Genomic DNA, 26,876 nt, shown 5'->3' with positions numbered 1-26,876 from the left:
CATGTATTTATGCCAATAGTCCCATAGGACTCTCTAGGCAGATTTCAAAGTGACAAAAGTGAAATAACAAAATAAAATCATATATACAAAGAAAGTCACAGTGAAACAATCGTATGCGTAATATAATGAACCAACTATATAAACAAAACACATTAGTAAACACAAATCACACAATATACAACAATATGCAGCTGAGAGTTAAGCTGTGAGAAGGTAAAACAATAAGTTAAAATTCTAAGACAATATAAATCACAATTTCATTAAAATGTGTGAATGAAATCAATTATAAAAATGCCTGGAAAATGTTTTTGCTTGATGCTGGAAATACTGTAATGGAGATACCAGGTAAACTGCCTTTGGAAAGCTATTCCACAGGTGAAACACAACCACTGAGAAGGCCCCTCTTCTGCTCACCATCCTCCTTACCTCCTTGGAGGATGGCTCCTTCAGAAGGGCTTCCAAACCTGAACTTAGGGACCAGGAAGCTACACATGGAAGTAGGCTGTCCTTCAGGCATCCTGGTTCTAAGCCATTTAGGGCTTCATATGTTAAAACAAGCACTTTAAATTAGAATCAGAGCTCAATTGGAACTACTTGTTGTTGCTGCTGCTGCTGCTGCTGCTGCTGCTGTTCATTTCATTTATATTCCATCCCACAGCTGAAGCTCTCTGGGCAGTTTACATGAGCCATAAATTAGTGTAATCCCAACTATCTCAATTGATCCTTATGTTTCTACATTCATTTGCTCCCTCTCCTCTAAAACATTACTCCATACTCATTTTATCATCTTCTAATTTGGTCTAGTAGCAAGACATTTACTGAACAAGTGCTTTCAGTTTAGCTCATCTAAATGCATTATCCAGGCATGGGGTTAACTATTCACAGTACTTTTTTTTTATTCAGTCTCTGGTGGAAAACTGTGACCTTTTCAGATACCCCTTGTAAAATTGTTAATTTGTTAACAAATTTGATCTTGTAGAAGACTATCTTTAGGACTTCAGAAAGAGGTAATGTTTTTAATTCTCTTATTCATTACTTCATAGCACAAGAAGCTAGCATTAAATGTAATTCCCTGTTTCTAATATGTTAATTCCATATACCACTTTTGTAGTTAGTTAAGTGTGCACATGCACACATCACTGAATATATTATATGCATATTAATATTTTTGAATTTACCTCTTGGGTTCCTCATCGAGTACGGGTCATCTAGTGAAGGCAGCAAAGTTGGGTTGGCAGTGATGGGTTTGGAAGGGGATTTGACAGATTCATGGAGAAGAAAGCTGTCAATACCTACTTGTCATGATGGCAATATACTGGAGACAGTATGTTTCTCAATACCAGTTGCTGGGAAACATGGGCGGGAGGTTACACTTGTGCTTCTGGTTTCCTGTGGGCAGCTGGTTGTCCACTGTGGGGATAGAATGCAGAACTAAGTGGACCCTTGCTATGATCCACTATGGCTACATTTTGTTCTTTAGAGTAGGACGGTTTTATTGAATTCTTGTTCTGCTGAAGGGAAAGGCTAGCTTAGATAAGCCTGTGGTTTATTACAGCATGGCTACTCTTATTTTATAAAATGCCCTAGGAAAATAGAGGCATTAACTTGGGGTGGGCTCCATGCTGTGGTGCCAGATTGCATATCCTACTCCTGCTTGGTATTAGAATGTTATGTGAACCCAGTGGTTGTGGGTTATGGATTTGGCATAAAATTGTAGAGTTGGAAGGAGCCATTAAGGCTATTGAATCCAGCCACCTGCTTAGTGCACAAATCTAGTTTAAGACTAGGAAAGCTGTCCAGTCTTTCCTTGGATAAAAGAGTCCACCATCACTCTGGCAATTGCTTCCAGTATATGACTTCTCTGACTGTAGGAACGCTTTCTCCTGATGATCAACCAAAAGCTGCTTCCTGTAACCTAAGCCCGTTATGTTGCATCATACGGTCTTGGGTGATCAGGTTGCATCCTCTTCTGTGTGACAACACTTTTAGTATTTGAAAAGTGCTATATCATCTTCCCCTCAGACTTTGTTATGGTTAAAATACCCAATTCTATTTAACTTTTCTCGTAGGACTTAATTTCTAATCCTTTGATCATCTTGGTTGCCCTTTTCTGAACTTGCTCCAATTTAGCTGAATTCTTTAAAAATCTGATATCTGATATGCTCATTTCAAATTTCTCTTTTGTCTGCTAAGGTCGAATATAGGTTCAGAATTGAACCCTGCAGGATCCCACTTGATAGCATGCCATAGTTTGATGTGGAACCGTTCATGAGTAGCCTTTGAGCACTGTTGTGGGTTTACCTTGTAGTAGTGCTGCCTGGCCCACACTTAACTAGCTTGCTAATCGGGATATCATGGACCATTTTGTCAGATTCTTTTCACAGATCTACATGACTAGAATGGCTTTCCCAAGTGAAGGCTGCTATTCTAGCCATTATATGGAAAGATAACATTTGAGGACACATTTCAAATACCTGGTTTTTACCTGTTCTGGGAATAATTGTACCTATCAGTTGTTCCTTTTATATTTATCAGTCCTGTTTTATCTTCACCCATTTGGTGAGATTTTCAATGGTAAGGCTGCATTCATGTACGGACCTTTCTGGGAGTACATCTTATTAAAGCTGGTGGGACTTACAAATTAAACTGGCACTGCAAAGCATGTATGGTTCTAAAAACTGTTTTGGAAGGCCAGATTTCCTCCCTCAAAATGTTGGTTTCAGACTGGATATAGAATCATTGACCAGGTTCACATGCCATGACTGTTCCTCAGTTGTTTTGTGATGTCTGAATTCAGAACTGTGCCTTTTTATGGGTTAAACCAGAGTTAAGGAGTTGATAATGCAGTGATGTCTCAGTGGTGAAGCTCTTGGTCTTTGGGGGTATCAACATTTGTGCTGAGGGCACAATGTCTGGGATAGATCAGGATTTCATGGATTCCTTGACGACCATGGGACTGTCCCAGCATATCATTGGCCCAATGCATGTAGTGGGGCACACTTTAGACCTGTTTTTTAATTTGGACATGGACATGGTGATTTGAGTGTGGACACTTTAATTCAGTCCCTTTGCCGTGATCACATCATTACCTGTTGAAGTGTAGACTGACGGCAGCTTTCCCTCTCTGTAAGGGTGGTGGTGGGGGCATTAAAATAGTTCATTCTCATCAAGCCCTGATATTTGCCTGTAGTCAGGTATACTTGGGGGCAGTGAGAGAGCACTGCCTCTGTTCAATCTTCTACTTGTTGCCCAGAAGAGCTTTTTAGGGTTGTTTGGAACCTGTTACATACGGACCCTAAAATTGCTGTAGGCTTGTCTGAGGTGAGGCCTCCTGTAACATACTCGCTAGGCACTTCCAGGAGAAAATCCACCAGGACTTTGTATCCAGTGTTACAGCAATTGAGTCTGGTGAGGTTCCCAGAGCACAACCTAGTCTAATTTTATTGGGTGGGTTTCGGTTGGTGCAGCTTGCGTATGTTGACAATGTGCTTGGACAGGTTTATGTAGCTACCTCTATTCTAAATCCTTGCCCCTCCTGCCTAATAAAAAACAGCAGAGAGGGAACAGCTTGCTGGGCCAAGGAGGTAATTAATGCCTTCTTGAGAGAGAGCGTGGTCCCATGATACCTGAAAGAGGTGTGGTGAGACCACTCCTTAAGAAGTCCCCTCTGGACCTGGAAGATCTTAGCAATGTCAGGCCTGTGGCAAATGTTCCCTTCCTGGGCAAGGTTCTTAAGTAGCTTTAGGCACTTTTGGATGAGACTGGTTATCTGGATCCATTTTAGTTGCAGTCCAGGCCAGGGTTTGAACTGGAAACACCTTTGGCCACCTGAATGATGACCTGTGTAAGGAGAGGGACAAAGGGAGTGTGACCTTGTGATAGTCCTTGATCTCTCATTGGCTTTTGAAACCACTGACAGTAGTACTCTTCTGGGATGACACTCCTTTGCATCCTCAGGTGAAGCTATGGATGTGCTGGTGTCTGGCTAAGACAATGGACTGGGTAAGGCTAATAAACTTAAGCTCAGATCAGGCAAGACTGAGATGCTGTTGGTGGGTGGTTCCTCTGACTGGGTGGAGGGTGTTCAACCAGCTCTGGTTGGAGTTGCACTCCACCTATAGGAGCAGGTTCATAGCTTGGGACTTCTCCTTGATCTGCCATTGTCAATTGAGGCTCAGGCGGCCTCAGTGGCACTGAGTGCACAAGCTTCATTGGGAAGCTCAACTATGCTCCTGTCTGTAGAGGGATAGCCTAGTTTCAGTGATTATACTCTGTTTTACATGTTAAATGGTTTTATACTTTTGTTTACTGATTTTTTAAAGCTGTTCTACATTTATATATTGGAATTTTATACTGTATTTTAATGTATATTTTTGTAATTTTATTAATTGTCATGAATCTAGAGAGCTTCGGTTATTGGCCTGTATAGATCCAAAATAAACAATCACGGTTTGTTGTTGGATTAACTTTGGGTTATTTAACCCAGAAACAAGCCAGAGTTTCTGGGTGCAGACAACCTGAAACAGCACAGGAACGTGGTGTTATTGGGTTGTTTTGAAAGTTTTTTGAAAAGATGTGGTGAGGGGCAAGAGTTGGCACATGTGTTCCCATGCCCCCTTTCCAATTTCTGGGTTAAACTACTGCTTATTCTGCTTATTGTGAGCTTGTTCTTTATCATGAAGTAAAAACTGCATTGCTTGTGCATAGCTTGAGGACCCCTTCTTTGTGTATCTAAGGGGCAACATCAGTAAAGCTCCACATGTGACTGCCTACTTGTGGAAGACTGTTTTCCAGGGACTTCTTGACAGCTTGTTATTTACATGGGCTCTTTTTACTACTTTAACCTATGCTTCTTCAACCTAATGCCTTCTTGATGATAGCCCACAACTCTACTCATGTCTTTTATGGTTGTGGATTATCAGAGTTGTAATCCAAGATATTGGGATGTACCAGATTTGGGAAGTATGTATTAACCTCTTTGTTTCCATAGACTTGACAAAGCTTTTGTTAACATCCTGCAAGGTGCTCTGTATTATAAAATTGTGGTCTACTCTACTACATAAGTGTCCCTGAGATAGTGGTAGTCTCTTCTTCGATATGGTGGTTTGGTTTTACGAGATACTGTTTGCTGCTGTTAAGTGATTTTAAATTAAACATTGTAGAAATATCATCCTATTTTATAGTGAATGGTTCTGACTGGATTGGGTAAACTTCTGAATGCTATAAGGAGCTGTTCATACTAATGTCTTAGTGCATGGAGGTCCACACAGAATTATATATAACCCTGCAATTTCCATTTTATACTGGGGATGATTTGATTGAGACTACACCATTGTTTCTAGTTACTTGTCCATGTTGAACTCTTATCTGCTAGACTGCACAAGCTCTCTTTTTGTTATACGCCACAACTGGAATTGTGGTGTATATTATCTTCATTAATATAAGGGATTGCGTTGTATTGTGCAACCAACAAGGTAAAGTAGTTCAGTGTAGGCAATGATATATAGTAGGTAGGGAAGAATATTACGTGAGAAAAATATCAACACTTTTGCTTTTGAGGGTATTTTTACATTTTACTTAATGTGTTACCACTTTCAGGGAATTTTTAAATCTTTGTTCTACAGTTTCATTAACTGTGCTCTAGAAAATGACACCTGATTATCAGCTAGATAATTAAGCAATTGCAAATCTATCCTTGCATCATTTCTTCATTCATACATAAATTAAAATGTGGAACATATTCCTACAAGTAAAAAGTCTGTGCTGTTTTTCTAAAAACGGCTTTCTTTTAGATCATAGCCAACACAATTTGTTGGAGAATTACTTTTCATCTGTTTTTGCTGAGGTTGGGGAGCAGCACAGGGCATGGTGGTACCAGTTCTTCAATGCAGCTTTACTGAATTGTTTTTAACATTAAAATAAGCTGCACTGATTCCTGAATGAAAGCTTGATCATAAGAATGAGCATCCTATATATTGATGCATTTATCAGTAACTTATGGGAAGGTAACAAAACAGAACTAAAATCTCTCACATGGTTTGCATGCTTCTGGATGGTGCATTTATTTCAGAATTTCAGAAAGGGACTTGTTTTTCTTATTCTATCCAAGCTTATTCACTGCAGCAGGCTGGGCAATCTGCCAAGACATTTGTGCTGTCAGCCTAGTTAATAAAATAGAAAAGAATGCCTCTGTAAATTTTGTGATGATGCAAACTCAGCAGCAAAGTCTAAACAGAAAAGGGAAAAAATAAGGTGAAAACAGATATTTAGTTTTGGCCATTCTTAACATTGACTGTATAAGCAAAATCAAAGAAGGAAAAGAAGAAATTTCTCTTTAGAAAGAAACTGTATTTTTAAAAGCTAGAGATAATTTGTCCTTGTGAGATAATTGACTACAAGTATTTTATTGTGCTGTTTTTACTTGCACAATGCCCTGAATATTGCCATAGAAGGGTGACAGAAAAGAAAATTATAAAGTTAAGATCACTTTTGGGGTCGTTTTGGAAATCTCAATACCTGCCTTTCTGGATCAAATCAATGAACCATGTAGGCCAGATCTCTGTTTCTAGTAGTAACCAGCCATGCACTCTGGGAAGCAGCATGGCGTAATGATATGCATCCTTTGTCAATTTGTCTGCAGCAGCTGGCAATCAGAAGCATACTGCCTTCAATTATTGAGACTATACATTCATTTGCCATGCTTAATAACCATTGATTGACAAATCTATGTAGGATAAGTCTGTTTCTTTTCAAAAACTATTCAGAGTGGTGATTACTAGAATGTATTTCATGGTAAAATAGATTCCAAAAAGCAGTGAAGTAAGCAAAAGAGATGTTTTATTTCACAAAAATAAATAGCTTGGATCACGTGCAAGTACTACTTCAGGGAAATTCAGTGTGACCAAATTAGATAATTCTTGTTCCTCAAATTCCAGTCTCCTTAGTGACTTAGTGACAGGAGTAAGAAGGGCTGATCAGAGCTTGTTTGCAGAAAATGTAATTAATAATGTTCATCCATCATATTTATATCCATTTTTTTCCTGCAAGGAACTTAAGGAAGCTTGTGTAAGTTTTCTCTACTTCATTTTTATCCCCACAACCACAACCCTGTGAGGCAGTTTAAGCTGAGAAACAGTAATTGGCCAAAATCAACCCAGTGAACTTCAATGCTGAGTAGAGATCTAAAGCCTGAATTTTCTAAGTCCTCATTCAGCATTCTAACCACTATGCCATTTGCTGCCTCTATTTGCAAATTGCCATGTTTCACTCTGGCTGGAACGAAGAAGACAAAGTAATGGCAAACTGCTGAGTCCATGATGTCAGTGAACATAGAATATTAGCTAGATATTAGGAAGTTTTTTCCTCAACTCCTCTATCTACTTACATTGCTGAAGGAAACTATAAACCAAGTGGCCAGGGAATGGGTAATTAGAGAAAAACTCTGCCATATCCTCTTCCTCAAGCAGGAAGTCTGTGCTGGGTCTCCGTTCCCATCTGTTTAAAGAAGAACAAGGTGGGATCTGTCATATAGTAAGGTTGTGTGCGTCTGTTACTCAGATGTACATGGATTTTCTACCTATTTTAAGCATATTGGGAGATTGTCAGTGGGTGTTAGGTTTGCTGAAACCTGCTATCTAAAAATTAAAATGGTTTCCTGTAGATGGTATTTAGTTTAAAACATTGATTCACTATATTACTGTAGCTTATTTAACAAGTCTATATTTTTGGAATTGCCAAAAGAGTTCTTTAACTTATACCCAATGTTCATACTGTGCCTTTTAGAGATCTTATCATTCACTTTCCTTGGAAATTTATGGTCACATTAAAGTAATAACTGACTTGTATCCCATTAAGGTAATCTTTCTATGTGCAACCTCACTGCAGCCGCTGCCTTCTTTCTAGTACAGTACAAACTGAGCTGATGAAATTGCACATACTTGATTATAAATGTTTAGATGCGTTGTAGACTATGTGATCTGCTACTTATTGGAGGAGGAAGAGGACAAGAAAAATAGCAATGCAGTGTTTATAATTATCCTGATTTGAAGGGTAGACATTATGTTCTGCAAGAAGGAGGGTATTTTTCTCTTAGGGCAGAACTTTTGCATCTGCTGGGACATCCATTGTCCCTTTCCTCTTTTAACGGGAATAGGCATGGTGATTCCTACTGAATATTGAGCCGAATGTGAGATCTGTGTACATTTACAAGAGCTCAGCAGGGATGGCATGGATGGGACAGTTGGGAGGGCTTTCGTTCATACTGCTGCCATTAGACAAAGAAGACTTAGTAGCACATAGTAACAGCATATACATGTATACTTTATCATATACAGTAAATTGGGGGTTGTAATGGAACGTGACATTAATTAACATGTCTACACAGAGTTAATTGCTCTTGGAGCATAGTGGCAATTAATCATTAAAATATAAATCTTTCCTTCTCTTTCAAGTCTGTGCAGAAGCATTCAACCCAGATGATGAAGAGGAAGATACAGAACCAAGGGTAAGAGGATAAACCACCTGTAATTAATTCTTCTGCAAATCCATAGGATGGTGTTTATTGTTGATTCTGCAGTAAGCAGTTCTGTGTGTTTTACCTCCTTTCTCTAAATTTCATAATAAAATGAACCAGTGACACTTTCTTCTTTAAGGCATTACAGAATTGTTACAAACAGCAATAAAGGATTTTCAAAATCAGGAGAAGGCTTTCCATTAGATGGAACATGAAAAATTAGGAAAACTGTTGATACTCAAACCTTCTCAAATGCCTTTCACTGCCTTTTTTATCAAAGTAATAAGAAACTTCCCTCCAATAAGCACTGGGCATGGAACTGAGGAATATTTAATGCCTATCTGTTCCTACTGATTTCTAGGTACATTTCAGCATTCAGATTTACAGTGTAATTAAGACTTTTAAAGTTATTTTGGCATTTTCTGCTACATTTTTAAATTTCTACTTTATTATGTTTTGCAGGTAGTGCATCCCAAAACAGATGAGCAGAGATGCAGGTTACAAGAAGCATGTAAAGATATCCTCATCTTTAAAAACCTAGATCAGGTATCAGTACTTGTCTTGTGGTTACTTAATCAACCTTTAATTTCACCCCTGATGTTAATGGTTTGCAGGCTAATCACTAAAAAAAATTGATGTCCAAATACAAGAGTGTATTGATGTATTTTATAGCAGTGTGTGGATGAAGCTGGATTAACTGAATTCACTTTTACAGAATCGTTTTGAATATAAGTGTACAACTACTTTTTGCCCCTTATTTCACCAGTGGAATTTCAAAAGAAAAACGTTATTGTGGAAGAAAAGGAAGTTAAGACCTAACATTATATAGCACTTTCATATGCTAAATTACTTGTCTTACTTTGTATTGCTGTAATCCTGCACCTACACTGTAAAATAGGTTGCTCTTATTATATGCATATTGTATGTAGGAAACTGAAACTGATGAATGGCTTGCCTAAAGCTAACTAGTGAGTTCTTGGCAGAAGCAAGATTTGAACTGAGGACTTTGACTTTCACCACTACAAGTTAAGATAGATACACAAAAGATTAAGGGAAATGCCATTTTTAAAACTCACAATATATTTCTGTATTGCATGGAAGATAGATGCCGACAGAACAGCATTTTCCTCTCAAATTGGTGCCTCTCCAACTTACACACCTGCCTTGATTGTGCTGGTAGCCCAACTGGTTTTGCAGGAGTAGGGAATGCTTGCAATGCCACAGTTGTTGGCTCAGTCTCCAGGGCATTGTTAAAAACAAAAATGGCAACCACTGCCCTCCTTCCTCTTTAGCCAGCAGGATTTTTTTTAGAGAAGCCAGGACTGATGCCAGTGTGGTGCTAGGTTCTTGTACCTCCACCGTGGCCCCTGATTGCAGATTTGGTGGGAATGGTTAAGATGAGAAGTTGCTTTGCATATATTAAATCCTTAAGGTTCATATTTTTATACCAAAAACAGAAGATACTTTCACTGTCATATTGAAAATAAACTCTTCTTGTTGGATGGTTCTGGAGTGTTCCTTGTTTCTTACCGTTCTCTAAGCGCAGCACTTTTACAAGACTCTTTGCACCCTTTTAGTTAGAAATTTGGATGGCCTGACAATAGCCAAACTCAGGATGTATTTGGGGAAGTAACTGTGTGCTAGTCTTATTGCCCTCCTTCCTCCTTTTGCAAAATGGGCAGCGATTTGTATTTTCCAAGTTTTTAGGAAGATCCACTCTTAAAGCATTTTTTCACAATATGTCTTAGTTTAAGATTTAGTAGTCTTTTCTGCTACTAGAATCCTGGGCACTATATGTTAAGGGATGTATCCCTGTTGGATGGGGAGAAGCAAGTAAACTGGTAAGGGAGTAATTAGAAAACAAAAGGAGAACCTGACCCTTTTTGTGGCTTGAGAGGAAGAGGCTGAATTTAGAGTGAAGTGAGAATGTTTCTGCTGGAAGTGCACATGTGTTGGTAACTGGGTCTCATGGGTCATGAAACAGCATGTTGTATGCCCAGTGAAAAAAGATGCATTGATCCAATGTCAACCTTTTCTTTGACTTTAAGCCCAAATTACAGTTTGCTATGTTAAGGCCTTGCCTATTCATATTTGTGTATTAACCAAAGTAGTTTTCTTTGGCTTTCAGAGCTTTGAGCTCAAAGTAGTGCCTGGAGGTTTGCCAAGAAGCATTGGAAGAGATGTCCCTTGATAAAAAGGAATACCTAGAAACATGTCAGGAACCAATTCACTTGTGTAACGGTATTCTTTTTGTTTCCTGACTCAAGCTTTCCCTGGAGGTCAGGTATCCGAGTATCGATCATTGCATGGTAGTCCTTCCCTAGCAGCACAAATGGAAGGGCTGCTCTGCAGGGATTGCTTCTCCTATTACTGTCATTAGTCTTATAATGCTTGATGCACTATAAAGCACAGTTTTATAACTCAGTCAGTTACATCGCTTGGCACAGTAGAAACCTTTCAGCACAAGTGTTATCAGCATTGCCAGTTGTCTTCTGCTATAATTTCAAGTCACTGCCAGCTATTCTGAAATTTTTAACATAAAAGCCTTTCCAAACTGCCAAAGTGCTGTTTGCAAGTTTATGCTGCTGGTGACATTTTGAAGTAGTGTCTGTGCTAGTAGGAAGTGACAAGTTACAGTAACTTCACTGGTGCTGCTATGTTGGAGGTATTCTCCACAGTCTGTTTCCAGAATTTGCGGAGAGTTTTACAGCTTTGAGCTGATCATGAGCCTACAATCAGCTTGTACTAAAAGCTTTTCACTAGTGCACCATTTTTAAAGCCTCTAGAAAACGTATGACTCTTCATGTCATGCTCTGTAAAGCTGTTGAGAATAAGTAATATAATGTTGCAGGCCAATCGTGTGCATATTTGTTCTGAAGTAATAAGCATTATAGGGTTCAGTAGAAATTTATCCTGTGTAAAGATGCATGGAATTGTAGCTTTAGACTAATGAATATGAGGATGTAAGAGCCCTGCTAGATCCAGATGAAATCACTGCCCTTCTTACCAAAATATTTAACGTGTCTCTAAAATTATCCCTTGTATCAGAGGATTGGCGAATAGCTGATATAACACCAATTTAAAAAAAAAAAGTATCTAGGCGGGATCTGGGAAATCATAGGCCAGTCAGCTTAACATCTGTTCTAGGTAAATGGCTTGAAAGCATGAATAAAGATAGAATCAGTAACACACAGAGGGACAAGCACTGCTGAAAAGAAATCACTTTGGCTTCTGTAAGGGAAAGTCTTGTCTCACTAACCTATCGGAGTTCTTTCAGAGTGTCAGTAAGTATGTAGGCAGGGGCAATTCAGTAGACATTGTTTACTTGGAGTTCCAAAAGGCTTTTGACAAAGGCCCTCTCTAAAGGCTCCTGAGCAAACTAAGCAGTCATGGGATAAAAGCAGGGGTCTTTTATGCACGACTAACTGGTTAAAGGATAGAAGACAAGAGGGTGGGCAATTTCTCCCAATGCAGAGAGGTCACCAGTGGAGTCCCACAGGGTTCTGTATTAGGACCAGTGCTTTTCAGCCTATTCATAAACGATATGGCAATAGGGGTAAGGAGTGAGATGGCCAAGTTTGCTGATGCCACTAAACTTTTTAAGGTGGTTAATACCAAAGCGATTGTAAGGAGCTCCAAACGAGTCTCTCCAAGTTGGGAGAATCGGCATCAAAATGGCAAATGTATTTAAGTGTAAGAAAATGTAGAGTAACTCATGTTGGGGCAAAAAAATTCCAACTTCAAGTACATACTGATGGGATCTGAACTAGGCAGTGACTGAATAAGAAAGGGATCTTGGAGTAGTGATGGATAGCTCAATGAAAATGTTGGACCCAGTGCTCAGCTTCTTTGAAGAAGGCCAACTTCATGCTAGGCATAATTAGGAACTGAATGGAAACTAAAACTACCATGATTGTAGTCCCTTGGTGCAACCAGTTTTAGAATTTTGTGTACAGTTCCGGTAGCTGCACGTGAGTTGGGAAAAGTACAGAGAAGGGCGACAGAAATGATCAGGGGGTGGAGCAGGGGGTGGAGACCAGCTGCAGCAACTGGTCTATTCACCTTAGAAAAAATGGTAGGGTAGACATGGTAGAGGTATTTAAAATAGAGACATTTTTCTCATTCTCCCATGACTCTTAAATCTGGGCTCATACTACAAAGCTGAGTGGTGAGAAGTTTAGGACAGATAAAAGGAAGTACTTCTTCACAGAGCATATGCGAATCTGTGGAATTTGCTGCCATGGGAAGTGATGATGGCTGCCGATCTGGATGTCTTTAAAAAGAGATTGGATAGATTCATGAGTGAGGAGCCCGTCAGTGATTACTAGCCTTGCTGGCTATGTGCTTCCTCCTTTACCAGTGGTGGCATGCCTGCGTACACCAGTTGCTGAGAAGCTTGGGCAGATGGAGGTCTTGCACCCATCTTGCTAGAGCGATCTTGTGGGCAGCGGGTTTACCACTGTGTGTACAGAGTGCTGGACTAGGAAAATATCAGGAAAAGTTTCCTCACTGTCAGAGCAATACAACAGTTGATTCAGTTGCCTAAACAAGTCATGGGCTTTCCCACACTAGAGACATTCAAGGTGAAATTGGACAATCATCTGAGTGGGTTGGTATAATTGGTGTCTGGGTTGGACCGATGACCTTCATGGCCCCTTCCAGCTCTACTATTCTATGAGTCTATGACAGTGATGGCAAACCTATGCCCAAAGGGGCAGGCAGCGCCCTCCAGGAGCCATGCGCATATTCAGAAAGATTAAGGGCACCAGGCACTAATGAGTCACTCGTTACCCATGACTTGCAGAACTTTTGCATGACTGGTCAGTGAGCTGCCAGGGATTTGCATCGACTGTGATTTTAATGGGATGCAGCAGTGGAATACATTGGTTTAAACTGCTATGCTGCTGGTTGATTGAAAGGTCGCTGGTTCGAGTCTGCACAACCCGTTGTGATTTTAGCAGAAGGTAAGAAAGGTAAGAAATACACTCAGGTAGGAAATACACTCCGATGCCTTTTTCAGGGCCAGCCAAAAGCTGGTGGTCAGTGGAACGTTGCCCTCTTGTGCTGGTGGTCAGCAAATTCAGGTTTTATTGCAGTGTTAGCACTTCTTGATAAATAAGTGGGTTCTGAGTTGCAGTTTAGGCACTCGCTCTCTAAAAGGTTTGCCATCACTGGTCTGTGACCTCTGGTCTGATCCAGCAGGGCTTTTCTTATGTTCTTATGCCCATAAGTCCCATTTTTACTCATAACTCATAGTTGCCTCTTTTGTATGTTGCAGATTATATCATCTGAAATGGGATCAGTGGGTTGTATAGGTGTGAAACAACCCAGTGTTTAACCCAACAACAAACTGTAGATTCATTGCTGGTTCAGCCCCTTCGTGCATCAGGTTTTTAAACTGATGGGTTGTCATTTCATCTGAAACAGGTCATTATAAGTGAATAAAGAGGCCAATAAACCCAAGTGGACAGGGGAGCATGCAACCTGTGGATACTTCTTTTTAGTGTTGTCCATTGCTATTGCTCATTACTATTGAAAAAGATCTTTCAGCTGGCATTTTAGAATTTTCATACTGTACATGTCAGGCAACCAAAGAAAAATATGTAAACATAGGATAAACACCAAAGAAACTGACTTTGCCAAGCTTTGATGCTGTTCCAGGGAATCTGCTGGCAAATAAACATTGCTTTCCTAATGCCTTTTAAGGTTACAGTGGTTTTTAGGAAGTTTTTTTACTGGTGCCATCCTTGTCATGGATAAGAAAAGGAAGAACTGAAATAGCAAGTATTCCATTTTCCAGATGTGAAACAACCCTTCTCTTATGTTCTTTTCTCACTGTAGCTAGCAGGGGGAATAGATTTTTACATATTTAGCTACCTCAAGTCTTCAGGACTTTTTGGGTGGGGGCTTATGTGCTCCTGGATTTACTGGAAAGAAATTGTCGATTCTGCTGCTAAGAGTCCTTCCCACTTGACCATGTCCTTTTTTCCATGCCTCCAAAATGGATTTCCTGTTGTGCTGCAAACTTAATTTTGGCATGTACTCAGTGAATCAGGGGCGCATGAATCCTCCGTAAAGTTCAGTGAGCCTGCTTAAAAAAGGGGGTGCTTGGGATTACCCCTTCCACCGAAACCCTTTCCCAACTGGATTCTCAGGGAAATTTTGGGTGCTCACATGCTCCCAGGCTCTCCTTGACTTCATAATTTGATCCCAAAGTGATAGCACCTCAGGGTGCTGCAAAAATTTTGGGGAACCCCATGCTTGCAATCATTCCTCAGCTGTCAAATTCCAAGGTTGATTTGGAAAGGACTAACATCTGGTGGACACTGGCAAGACAGAGGTAACTCTTGGGGCATTTAGTCTCCCCCCCAAACCAAACAAGACTGGAGGATCCTTTGCAAACAGGAGCAAATATCCTCTATTTGAAGCTTTGCAAGCCTGAGACAGATTTCAGTCTGAGAGGATCTGCCAGGGGTTTGTGGCACAGAGGAATACTTCTCTGAAGCCTGGATAGGTACTGTATGTGGGGGGGGGGGGAGTACCTGCCAGCAAGTGCTCTGCATGCCCAGCACTAACCCCAGGCTCCCTCACTCCTAATCCTGCATGCCTGATTTTCACAAATTGGGAAGGTTGGATTAAGAAGGAAACTAATGAGCACAATTGCTTTTACATATTATTTCTCCCCTCTTCCAAAGGTGGATGGCCATGGGCAGCCCCTTGAACAGGACCTTTGTGACACAGCTGCCCAAGTAGATTTTCTTATGATCTAGAAAAATGGGAGGAAATAGGACGGCAGGCCAACAACAGCTCAGCTTCATGGAAGGGAGGGAAAGGGGACTCGTTCCTTCTGTGGTATACCCTGTGATACTGCCTGAAGAACGAGGGGGAAGGAAGGGGATGAAGAGAGTGAAATACTCATGATGAGCCCAATGGTTTTGTCTGGCGCATTGTGGGAATAATCAACTCATTGTAGCAAATTGCCTTGGTGGGTTGCTGTGCTGTGTGAAGAGTATCAGTACCATTGCTCATGATACCCTTCTGCGTTGTTTATCTGGGCTGGACTTAAGACACAAGGTGCTAATGTGGTTCTGGTCATTCCTGGAAGAGCTGCCTTAGAGGGTCATGCTTGGAAACCTTCATGCTACCCTATCACCACTGCCCTATGGAGAGCCACCACATTTCCTTCTGTCCATCATTTCTTTTGACACCTACATGGGCCACTGGCAAAGTCATCTGGAGGTTTGGGTTTTATTTATTTATTTAATTTATTTTTTGCTTTATATCCTGCCTTTTTCCTACAAAGGGCTCAAGGCAGCTTACATCATTCTGCTCCTCCATCTTATCCCCACAACAACAACCCTGTGAGGTAGGTTGGGCTGAGAGTCTGTGACTGGCCCAAAGGCACCCAGTTGGCTCCATGGCTGAGCGGGGACTCGAACCCAGATCATCTGAGTCCCAGTTCCATGCTCTTAACCACCACACCACACTGGCTCTCACTGGGTTGAAGTAACATCAGTATGTGGATGATACTCAGCTCTACTTCTTGTTTCCAGGGAGGTTGTATGGCTCTTGGGCCAGTGTTTGGAGGCTGTTTTGTAGTGGAGAAGGATGAGCAAGCTGAGATTTAGCCCAGACGAGTTGACAGTGCTGTAACTTGGGAAACCAATTACTCTGGATTGAGATTTTTAGTTAGTCTTAGGTGGGGTTGCATTCCCCACAAAATACTCAGTGCAGTCTGGGAATCCTCCTGATCTAAGTAAGAAGGTCAGGTGGCTGTGGTGTCCAGGAGTGTTTTTTGCAAGCTTAGGCTGGGACACTAGCTCCAGCCATCTCTGGAGCAGACGGACCTTGCCAGGATTATCTGCACTAGTCACATCCATGATGGACTATTACAATGCCTTGCACTTAGGCTGCTGTTAAAGATGGTCTGGAAAGTTAACCTGGTGCAGGATATGACCTTTCAAGTACTGTTGAGGATCAGATAGTCACATCATATAGCCACTGTACTGCAGGAGCTGCACTAGTTAACAACACATTTTCAAGGTCAAATATGTTGGCCTTAACCTTTAAAACCTTCAATAGTTTGGGATGAATGTACTTGGAAGGACAGCCTTCACTTACATCAACTGGCCTGCACCTTAAAATCAGCTGCAGAGGCCCCTCTCACTCACCTTTGAGGGCAGGTAGATGTACTAATGTATGAGAAGGGGCCTTTTCCACAGTGCCCTCATCTCTGGAATGGGTTGCTATTAAGGGTCCATTGCAGTCTTTTAGGAAGGCCCTGGAGACCTGCTTCTTTACTCTCCCCGATTATGTTTGCTGGACTTTTCTGGTTTGTCGCTGTAGTTGTGCTGTGGGTTATTTAGTACTAGATGTTTTATTGCTGGTGTTGTTTGTTTTAATGAATTTTTCCTGTTTTATTGCTGTGTCAGTTTTTATTATATGGGATTTTATTGTTGCTGTAAGCTACCTTGGGAGGGCTCCTCCTCTGAAAGGTGGCCTAGACACATTATGAATGAATAAATAAGATCTTATAAGACAGTGTAAGCATTATATAAGTGTAAGTCTGTTACTTGGGCAGGTTCTGCAGAATTGACTTGTCTGTAGTTGTAGGCAATGCAGCATCAGGAAGAATTAGTGGGCAATTAAATTATGGGACTTAGGAGGTAGTAAAGAGAGCAAAGTCTCCAGTTTCTTATGAAGAAAGAGGAAATGGTAAGTGATATAACATGGCCGCTCACCTATAGTTCCCTATTTAAAGGTTGACAAACAGGGACAGCTTGTCATTGGCTTGACAGCCATTCTAAAATGAAACATCCAGGGTGCATCTCTCTGCCAGTACTTGTGAACACCAAGTTCAATGTGTTCTTTAATTGCCATTTATGTCAGGATAATGTATTGTCCTGGCATAAGTGTTCACTCAGCAATTAAATCTAGTGCTAGGGTGTCCTTCACCATCTCTTGCCGTTTCATTCTGTGATGCATCCAAGAGGAATTCTTGTCAGTTTAGGTTCAGTCTGTAAATTATCTTTTTACTCAAACTGGAATAAGCTGTTTTAAATTCAATAACCCCAATTGTGCCAAACCTTTTATAAATGCAATCAAGGTTCAGAATTATTCATATTTGCATGTGGCTGTACTATGTTAGGTTCTAACACGAGGAAGCTTGCAAAGATATATGGTTAGGTATTGCAGAAAGGAAGCCGAGAAGAGAGAGTTAGTGTAGCTATTGTTAAGGGTTGTCTTTTATAGTGCTTTCAGGTTTCCCTCTGCCCTTGCTCCAGCAGCAGAGCACTGAGTGACAGCTTGCCTGGACAGCTCTGCTGCCTGGAGCACACTTTTCCATCTTCCCAGAGCCTGTTATGTGGCGAGTTGGTCACTCCTAATCACTGAAGCTGGGAGGCAGTGTATTAGTAGGAGGTACCACCCACCCAAGTATTTCTCAGGAGCATGTGATTCCATTAAGCAGCTGAATGGCAGGCAAGGCGTTTTGTGCTATAGAGATGCCTGCTGTGCTCCCAAGAGATGTGGTTATTTCATGTTACTGTTCATTGTTGAGCTTTAGGCCTACATGTTGAACATATGTGTCCACATGTTCTAAGTAGTTTGACATGGAGTTTTAGAATACTGGAATTTGGTTTTGGGAATAGTTTTAGTTGAATGAAATACTTGGCAAATCTTCATTATTATAATATTTCTAACCTGCTCATTTACCATAGTAATCAGGGTAGTGTACAATTTAAACCCAAAAGGATGGGCATATACAAATGAAAAATTGAGTTTTATAATTTCATGCTCTTAAATTAGAGGAAATATATTAAAATGCCAGAGGATTCCCCTCCCAAACAAACAAACCAACAAACAATCTCCTTTAACAGAGCTCTGAACAATTGCATTCATTCATGTGTTCCAGCATCATAGCTGCATAAAACTGAGAGTTCCTGAATAATTTCTTTGCTAAACAAATATTAAATGTTTAATATATCTTACTAAGATTTATTGCCTGGATAGTGGCTTATAAAAGTATAAATAGTTAAAAGAAAATTGATAGAACATTTGTTCTTTTTCTCTCCTAATAATAGAATTCAGGATCATCCAAATGAAGCTGACAGTAAATTTAACACAGATAAAAGCATTTCTTCATGCTAAGGATCATTGATAGAATTGGCTGCTAAAATATAGAGTGGCTACTGGGATGGTCTGATTACATGAATTCCTAAAGTTTAGATCTATTTAAGCTAGGTTAAACCTCCCCTCCCTCCCTCCCTTTATATGCCGCCTACTACCATAGTCTCAAGGCTGTTTACAAGAAAGATAAAAACACATAAAATAAAGAATAAACACTTCATTATCAAAATTTAAAACCTAACAATAACAACCAGACAAAGGGGAAGTGCAGGGGAGAGCAGGATTAATTATTAAAAAAATATTAAAAAGAAAATTGCATATGGTAGCTCTATCATGTTTCATGCACTGGACGGGTGTGTGTGTGTGGGGAGAGAGAGATTGATTGATTGACTGATTGATTTATAAACATGCATGGAAGCTTCTTGACAGTGTCTAGTTACACAATGTTGAAACATGATTGATAGACTTCATGGACCCTCTACCTGATCCAGCTGCTACACTTACATAGGAAATTTGAAAATTCAGAAGCAGTCTTACTACCATAATTGCTGGCAGAGTCTCTCGATTAAGAACTTCTGAATAAGCCGCAAAGGTAGATTTAGTCAGCTATATTAAGTGAATCCTTAATAGTTTGTGTTAATTTTCTACAATTATTTATATGCTTCTTTTCAGGATACAATTCCTACCAGAGCAGTTTACTAATAATAAAATCATAACAAACATCATTAGCAAATAAAAACGATCCTTCCCATAGGGCAGAAGTGGGAGATGTCCTTGGGGGCTGGAGAAGGGGGAGTCCACCTGGAACACCAGCATGAGTCTGGTGTCATTCTCATCCTTGCCCTCTCTCTCCTGGCATCCTTCTCACATGGTTGTTGATAGTAGATGGCCCTGTGTTGGTGGTGGGGAGTTCAGCTGGAGCAGACCCTGATGCCTTCTTCACCTGCCCTGTTAATCATCAACAGATGGAGTAAAACAGAAAATATTGTGAATAGAATATTACATCTCTTCAGTGTAGTCTTTGTGTGCCTTTTAACAAAGCAATTTTATAAGGTTTTAAGATTTCCTCTCTTCAAACAAATTATTTTCATAAGTAAGACCATTTTGAGCCCACATCATCCAGTGGACTGCTGAATTTAGGCCTGTCTTCAAATACCAGCTGTGCTTTAGCTTCTCTGGAAGTGAATTCTCAGAGGTTCCTCACTTGTAAAATGTTATTATGAAAAACTTAACATCTCAGATTTACTGTGAAACTGAGTGAAATGTCACTTGCCAGGCACTTCACCCAAGTAATGGTCTGTATTAGGATTAGATGTAGACTTGTGTTTGGTAAGAGTTTCACTCCTTTTGAAGGAAATGGGCAGGGTGGCAATTTTCATCAATTCCTCCTGTCTCTCTACCTGCTTAAAATCTGTTCTGAATGGTGGGACCCTTTCTAGAACAGCTGGCAGATGGTGCTGGGAGAAGGGGGAACTGATGGGTTACCACCATGCCCCTTTCTTCCAGCAGGAAGCCACAAATGGAAGGCGTTCTCCGATTCATGGAGGAATACATCTGGCTGTTACTCATATCTGTCCTGAGACAGTAATGTTCTCTAATAATGTCCTAAAATTGGGAGACCACATATTATAGGTCTACCAAAGATATCAGGTAGGAGTTTGCTAACAATCTTCTAGCAATGTAACAAGGTGGCTTTAGAACTGAATCTAGTATGTTGTAGAGCGGGGGTGATAAACAGAAGGCCCTCTGCATGTTTTGGACTGCAGCTTCTTTCATCTCTTACTGTTAAGTATGTTGGCTAGGACTGATAGAAATGGCAGTGAAACCAGCAATGAATTTTCTCCATCCTGTTGTGTAGGTTTTCTAGAAAGGGCTTGAAGCAGCATCTGCTGGGGATATGTTGTTGGTTGGTACATATTGGCCCCATTCACCCAAGTTCATTTAACTCTGTGCTTTGTTTCCAACAGTGTAAAGCCTTTTTCTGCTGTTTTGTAGGCCATCTTCACGTAGAGGTGTTGTGAAATCTTTATTTTGTTAGGTTTTCTTTATTTTGCTATAGGTTGCTTAGCTACAATGTGCAATCATTTAATAATGATTTGAAAGACTGCATGAGCACCGGGAATCCTAGTATGATGAAAGCTCTAGAACTCCTTTTGATAAGATTTGAACAGGGAGGGACAAGCTTTTGCCTGAATGTCAGCTCTCCCCCCCCCCGCCCCCCACTACTGTAGCGCCAAAGCTTTTCAAACCCCACCCCTCTTCTCACAGAAGGTGGTTCAGAGTTTATTCCAGTATGTTCATTAGAGATAATCCCTCTTGTTTTCAAAATGTTGACTGTGTTCTGTCAGCTTTAATAATTCAACAGGTAACATACAAGTCTGAAAATCAAGCAATAACTGAAGCAGAGAGTTTATAAGTGTCAGTAGCAATAAAAATGTAGGAGTAGCAAGTGAATCACAGCATTGGTAAGTTGCTATCAGTAACAAATGTAGCCACTATGGTGTGCTTTGGGGGACCTTCAGGCGGAGAAGTGGTATACAGAGGACCTTGAATAAATACATAATGATAGGCTGAAGCATATGTTGTAATTAAGTGGCTTTCGCTAGAAGAAAAAGAACTTTTAAATAGGTTGACTAGCACTGACAAATACTAATAGATTTAATTTGCAATCCAGCAACCTGAGCAATAATACTCATGCTTGAAATATTATATTTGCTTTTCAGAGCCCTTTCAATACCAAATGTTGGTACTAGTTTTGTGCTGTTTTGTACCACAAAATCCTTATTTTGTACTGTACTTTTTGCATAGCATGTCCAGCTGGAATTTCTAGTTAAGACCACAAAAAAGTCCAGAATTTGATATCCCTGAAAGCCTACAAAATTTGGGGGTTGTGGCGTAAAGCAGTACAGTAGTAGCATAATACCTTGGTATTCTTTTATCTTTTGAAGAGATAAAAGAATCTTACCCATCTCTAAGATGGACCTATTGAAACGGATGGGGACAAGTCAGTCATGACAAGGTCTTATTTATTTATTTAAAACATTTTTATGCCGCCCCCATTGCAACAAAGCCTTGGGGTGGCTCACAACATCCATAAAAGAACCATAAAAATACTATTAATAATTTAAAAACTGGTACCATCTCGGCTATATATTAAAATTTATAAATACAATAATAATAAATTAACAGTTAAAATAACTTTTAAATAAATTTCAGTTGGTTTGATTTTGCAATGAAAGACTAACACAGAATGCTACTTAATATTGGTTTGTTCTGGGACCTCTCACTATAATAGAAATAACATGTTAGCCGGTGGTAGCACAGAATTTGGGATTGTGCTGCTGTCTCGCACAAAACATTAGCCCTGGTTCTGAGGGGGATACACATTTGGGAGGGTTGCTGTTAATAAAGCTACAGCCTAGTTTACTTGGGAAGTATTAGGATTATTTTGGACTATATGCACAGTCTGCAGACCTGTTCCAGAACTACAGTTAGGTTTGTTAAATAAAATTATATGTTAAAATATGTTTACAGCATGTTTTGTGTTGGGTGTATTAATTGCATTGATTTTAGTTTGACTTTTCATAAAATTGCCTTAATTCTAAATGACACATTTTTCTTATTGCGAGGCGAGTGTCACTTTTGTACTGCAGCTATTGTGAATTATTTCCAGGTAGCTGTTACTAATGAAGACAGGAACCTTATGTCAGCTGATGTAGTAGTAGTTGTTGTCTTTTAACTATCAAACTCTTTCAGTAATGCCCTGGACTCCACTGTTTCCTTGCCATTCAGAGCTTATTTAATCATGCTAAAATTCTATATTGTACTTCTTCAGACTGCAGTTGGGTACCTGCATGTTTGAAATTTCTTAATAGTGGGTGTTTTTAATTCCTTGGCTGTGGGTAGTTAACTTGCCAGGGAGAGAGATCTTAGCCTACGTTTTCTATATTCAGAAATATAGAAGGTGTGTGTGTTTAATATGGGTAGCATTCAGATGTGCGACCAATATTTTTATGTTTAAAACATGTTTTGATTCAGCATGGGTACCGGGTGTTTATGACATCCATCAGCCAGGATTTTGTTCTACACTGTAGAGCAGTCTGTAGTGCTTGAAACATTTTGAGTTTTTAAAACACGGCATATGCTTTTTCTGTCCTTGACTATTAAGTGTTTACTTCCATTGAATCTAGTTTGCAAAGTGCTTTCATTATATCAGCCATTCATCTTCACCTATGCCCTGCGAGATATTCTTTTCATCAAAGTTGCACATAACAAATTGAGGTTAGTGTCTCCGGTTAATTGGTTGACTTCCATAGTAACTGTTAAATGTTGAAAACCAAGTGTTCACTTTGACCCTTTGATCATGGCATAGTAAACAAGCTGCACTGGATTAGATACATTTCTAAGTAACATTGCTGGTGTGAATTTTTTCCAAGTTGTCCAAATCTGGATGGCATGGCTTGTTTTAGGGGCAGAAACCCTCAAATAATCCATGGGCTATTTGAAGGTCACTGCCTTCCTGAACAGGTAATGCTGCCTGAATTTAGGCAACATGGCAAGATACACCAGCAACATAAGTGGGTAGGTACTTGAAAGGCTGTCACAAAGAGGAGGGCCAGAGTGCAGGATGCAGAATAAGGGACCAAGTTACTGGAAGCCAGATTCTGGCTAGATAGCAAGAAAAATTTCCTGACTACTAGAGCATTCTGACAATAGGATGAATTATCTAGGGAGGTTGTGGGCTCTCCCACACTAGAAGCAAGATGGACAGCCACCTGAGAGGGATGGTTTAATTTACAGTCCTGCACTGATTCTGTGATTCTAAATCTGGTTGGCAGGTGACAAGTTTGCACACAGGTCACTGTGAACTGACCCACTAAATTTGATATTTGGAATGCCTCACATGTGCTGGTTTGCTTCATGGAGATAACTGCAGTGTAGGGCAGTATGTACTATCTTGTGGAATATGTGAAGTGCAGCTTGAATTTTTCCAAGTATGTGGTATGCACAAGTTGTTTGACTTGTGTGTGGCACGTGTGTGTATGAGCTTAGACCACACTCTATACAGTGCATTTAGCCCATGTTTTCCTATATGAAGAAATTGCCATGCAAAGAATGTAACATTTGAAGAGCTCGTTATACTGAATAACAATATGAAGAGGCAAAATATGGAATGCAAGGAATAAACAAGAAAAAATACTGTGTAAAAATGAGCATGCCTCAGTATTTATAGTAAATGATGTTAAACAAAGCACTCTTGTCCTTTCAGGAGCAGTTGTCACAGGTTCTTGATGCCATGTTTGAAAGAAGAGTGCAACCTCAGGAACATGTAATTGACCAGGGAGATGATGGAGACAACTTTTATGTCATTGAGCGGTAAGAAGCCAAAAAACTGCTTTGCCACTGAGTTTAAGACTTCATTCTTTAAGTTTTGCCAAAATCTAGGAATGCATTGCTAGGGAAGTGAACTTTTTAAGCTGTGCATGTACTTCTTTAAAATTCAGAAGAGCATTTTCTAGGAACATGATGTGACTGAAAAGTAAAATAAATGGATACTATGGTAGCTTTCACTTTATGGCTCATAAATCATTTGGAAATGACACACATGGACAACTGAATGGCCCCTTGAAGTGTAGATTTATAGCAGAGAAGAGAAACTCCTGCCTTTATGGGCTCCTGCTCAAGCCCCAACTCTTGATCTTGGGAATGGAATCCCCTTGTTATCTCCTCTTGATAATAGATAACAAGAGGTTGCCTTAATAATGAATGACAGAGCAGAAATAAATCACTCAACTTGGGTGGCACTTTCAGGAACCAGGTCCTAAAAACTCCAGGCAACTCCCTTCCTAGCCCACTAGCACCTTGGTCAGGACATGAGTAAGGTGGGAAGAAGCAGTCAACTTCACTGCCATGTGTAGGAGTCCAGTTGAGTAGTTTATTGTTCAGAAAGAGGTAATGGTGCTCCATGTGCCTTCTGCACTGGAGAAAACAGTAGGTGGGGCACCACTGATGAGATCATGTGAGCGGGTGGGCTTTGGGGGCATCATGCAGCCTGCCAAACTCAGGCCAGAAGGCCTTACTTAAGCACCAGTAAAGCTCAAAGATAAACTATTCTATGTTCTGAATATAAAACAGCAAAAACTGTGGTACATATGTAGCCTGACTTTCTTTGGGAGACTTGCAGGAATTGTCATATTATGGTGACAGTTAAAATCTTTCTCTCATTCCACACATGACTTTATTTCTATAGCCATTATTTTTTGTTACTCATGAAACACATTTACATTGATTTGGAGTGTCTAAAACTATCAAGATAGTATTCCTTCTTGAAAATTTCTATGCCGACAATGGGAGTGATGAACACCTATTTAAGTCTTCTATAAGTTTGGGGAAATATGCATATTCATGGCATATTTCATCATAATTATAAACCCAAGTGTTTGTGGGCAGAGCATGGACCCAAAGACTCAGCTTCTATCATACCTCAAAGAAATAGTGCAAAATTTCTTTGAGGGACTTATAGGTATATTGCTGTTATTAAATAGGAGTTGATGTCCTTCCTTGAGACAAGCACTGAGGGTGGCTTGCAATATAACATTAAAGATACAATTAAAGACTTAAAAATATAAATACTACAGAGTAAAGGCATGAGCATCCAGGATCTAAAAAGAACAGCACAGGAACCTCACAGAGATAAAATTGGGTGATTTAAGCAAGTATTGAAAGAATTAAAAGTTTTGAAAAAACTTATTTTTTACTTTTGCTGCTGATAAACTCTTATGAAACAAGTTCTAATAGCTAGCTGAATGAACTAGAGGTACTAGTTTCCCTTTACTTTGCACTAGTCAAACCTAGAATACCGTGTTCAGTTTTGGGCACCCAAGTTTTAAAAAAATACAGAAAAACTAGAAAGGATTCAGAGTTGGGCAGCTAAGATGATGGTCTGGAAACCAGTCCCTGCAATGAGAAACTGAGAGAGCTGGACATGTGCAGCCTTGAGAAGGGACAACTGAGAGGGGATATGAAAACTCTACAAGTACTTCAACGGCTGTCACAAAGCGGAAGGAAAAGATCTCTTCTCACTCATCCCTCAGTGTAGGATACAGAACAACAAACCTGAACTACAGCACACTAGATTCAGACTAGACACAAGGAAAAACTTCCTAACTCTCAAAGCAATACAGTGATGGAACCAGTTGCCAAGAGAGGTTGTGGGCTCTCCCACTAAAGAGATTCAAGGCTAAACTGGACAGTTGTCTGAGTGGAATGGTGTAACTTGGCATCCTGCACCAGCAGCAGTTTGCACCTGATGACCTTCTTGTCCCTTTCCAGCTCTACTATTCTATGAATCTATGAACTAAGATTGGAACAGAAATCAATTTTTCTTGTCTCCTATGCATACAACAGTATCTGATATTTAAGACATCCTTATTACTAGCCGATTCATATATTCTCACAATGGGTGTTTCCCATTCTTGAATATTGCTTAGGATGTGTGAACATTTAATCCTCATAACTTCTTACAAAGTTTTCATATTTGAGTGTACCATACTCTCATATTTCTACTGAATGTCAGTAGTTGTTTTAAAAATGTCAGTCTTGTTTAGTTCTGTGATTTAGGAACCAGTGTGAGTGTTCCATTTTATGAAAATATTGAGCTCCTTCAAAATGTTTATTCCTTGATCAAAGCCAAAAGCAATAGTTTTTTATTGCCTGGAAATCTCTGTTGCTGAGAAAGCTGCTATCCCAAAGCTGCTTTTCTGTGTTAGATGTTGCAGTATCACCTGATGCCCTGTTGTTGATCCAAAGCAAGTTGGAGACGGTGACTAAGCTGTTAACACTTTTATGCTTATTGCTGTCTTTGTAAAACTCCTGATACAAAATTCTCTATGTACTAGTAGCATTGTTCTTTCTTAGCAGCAGTAGATCATCCTTTTTGTGATTGCATATTTTCTTAGATAGCATGATGCATTGGAGAATAGGCCAGATTCAGCACTGTCAGCTTACAAAATGTAGTTCTGCATATTACTACGTAGACATTGTAGCAGTGTCTGTGTCTCAAAGCCATGCAATCAGAGTGAAAGCTGGGTATAAATAATTGGCTCCTGGTGGATGTTTTTCAAATAGTACAAGTATGTTCCACAAAACCAGACAAGGACTGTAAGCAACATGCTTGCCTTCTCTCCAGGTCATTATCAATTGTACTTCATGTGATTAGGTGGCTGGGGATAAAATT

General features: G+C 39.9%; 1 protein-coding gene across 1 annotated transcript in view; it reads left to right on the top strand.

Annotated features, from left to right (window-relative positions):
• PRKAR2A (protein kinase cAMP-dependent type II regulatory subunit alpha) overlaps window positions 1-26,876 on the top strand; it is a 112,428-nt gene that overhangs the window by 66,912 nt on the left and 18,640 nt on the right. The window contains exons 3-5 of the mRNA XM_044451696.1: window positions 8,451-8,503; window positions 8,975-9,058; window positions 23,910-24,016. Coding sequence (XP_044307631.1) covers window positions 8,451-8,503; window positions 8,975-9,058; window positions 23,910-24,016 — 244 coding nt within the window. The remainder of the gene's footprint in view (window positions 1-8,450; window positions 8,504-8,974; window positions 9,059-23,909; window positions 24,017-26,876) is intronic.

This window comes from Varanus komodoensis, unplaced genomic scaffold (assembly GCF_004798865.1).
Source record: "Varanus komodoensis strain SLA01 unplaced genomic scaffold, ASM479886v1 scaffold6_4, whole genome shotgun sequence".
In the NCBI taxonomy this organism is placed as follows: domain Eukaryota; kingdom Metazoa; phylum Chordata; class Lepidosauria; order Squamata; family Varanidae; genus Varanus; species Varanus komodoensis.
This window is presented reverse-complemented; position numbering and strand designations above follow the sequence as displayed.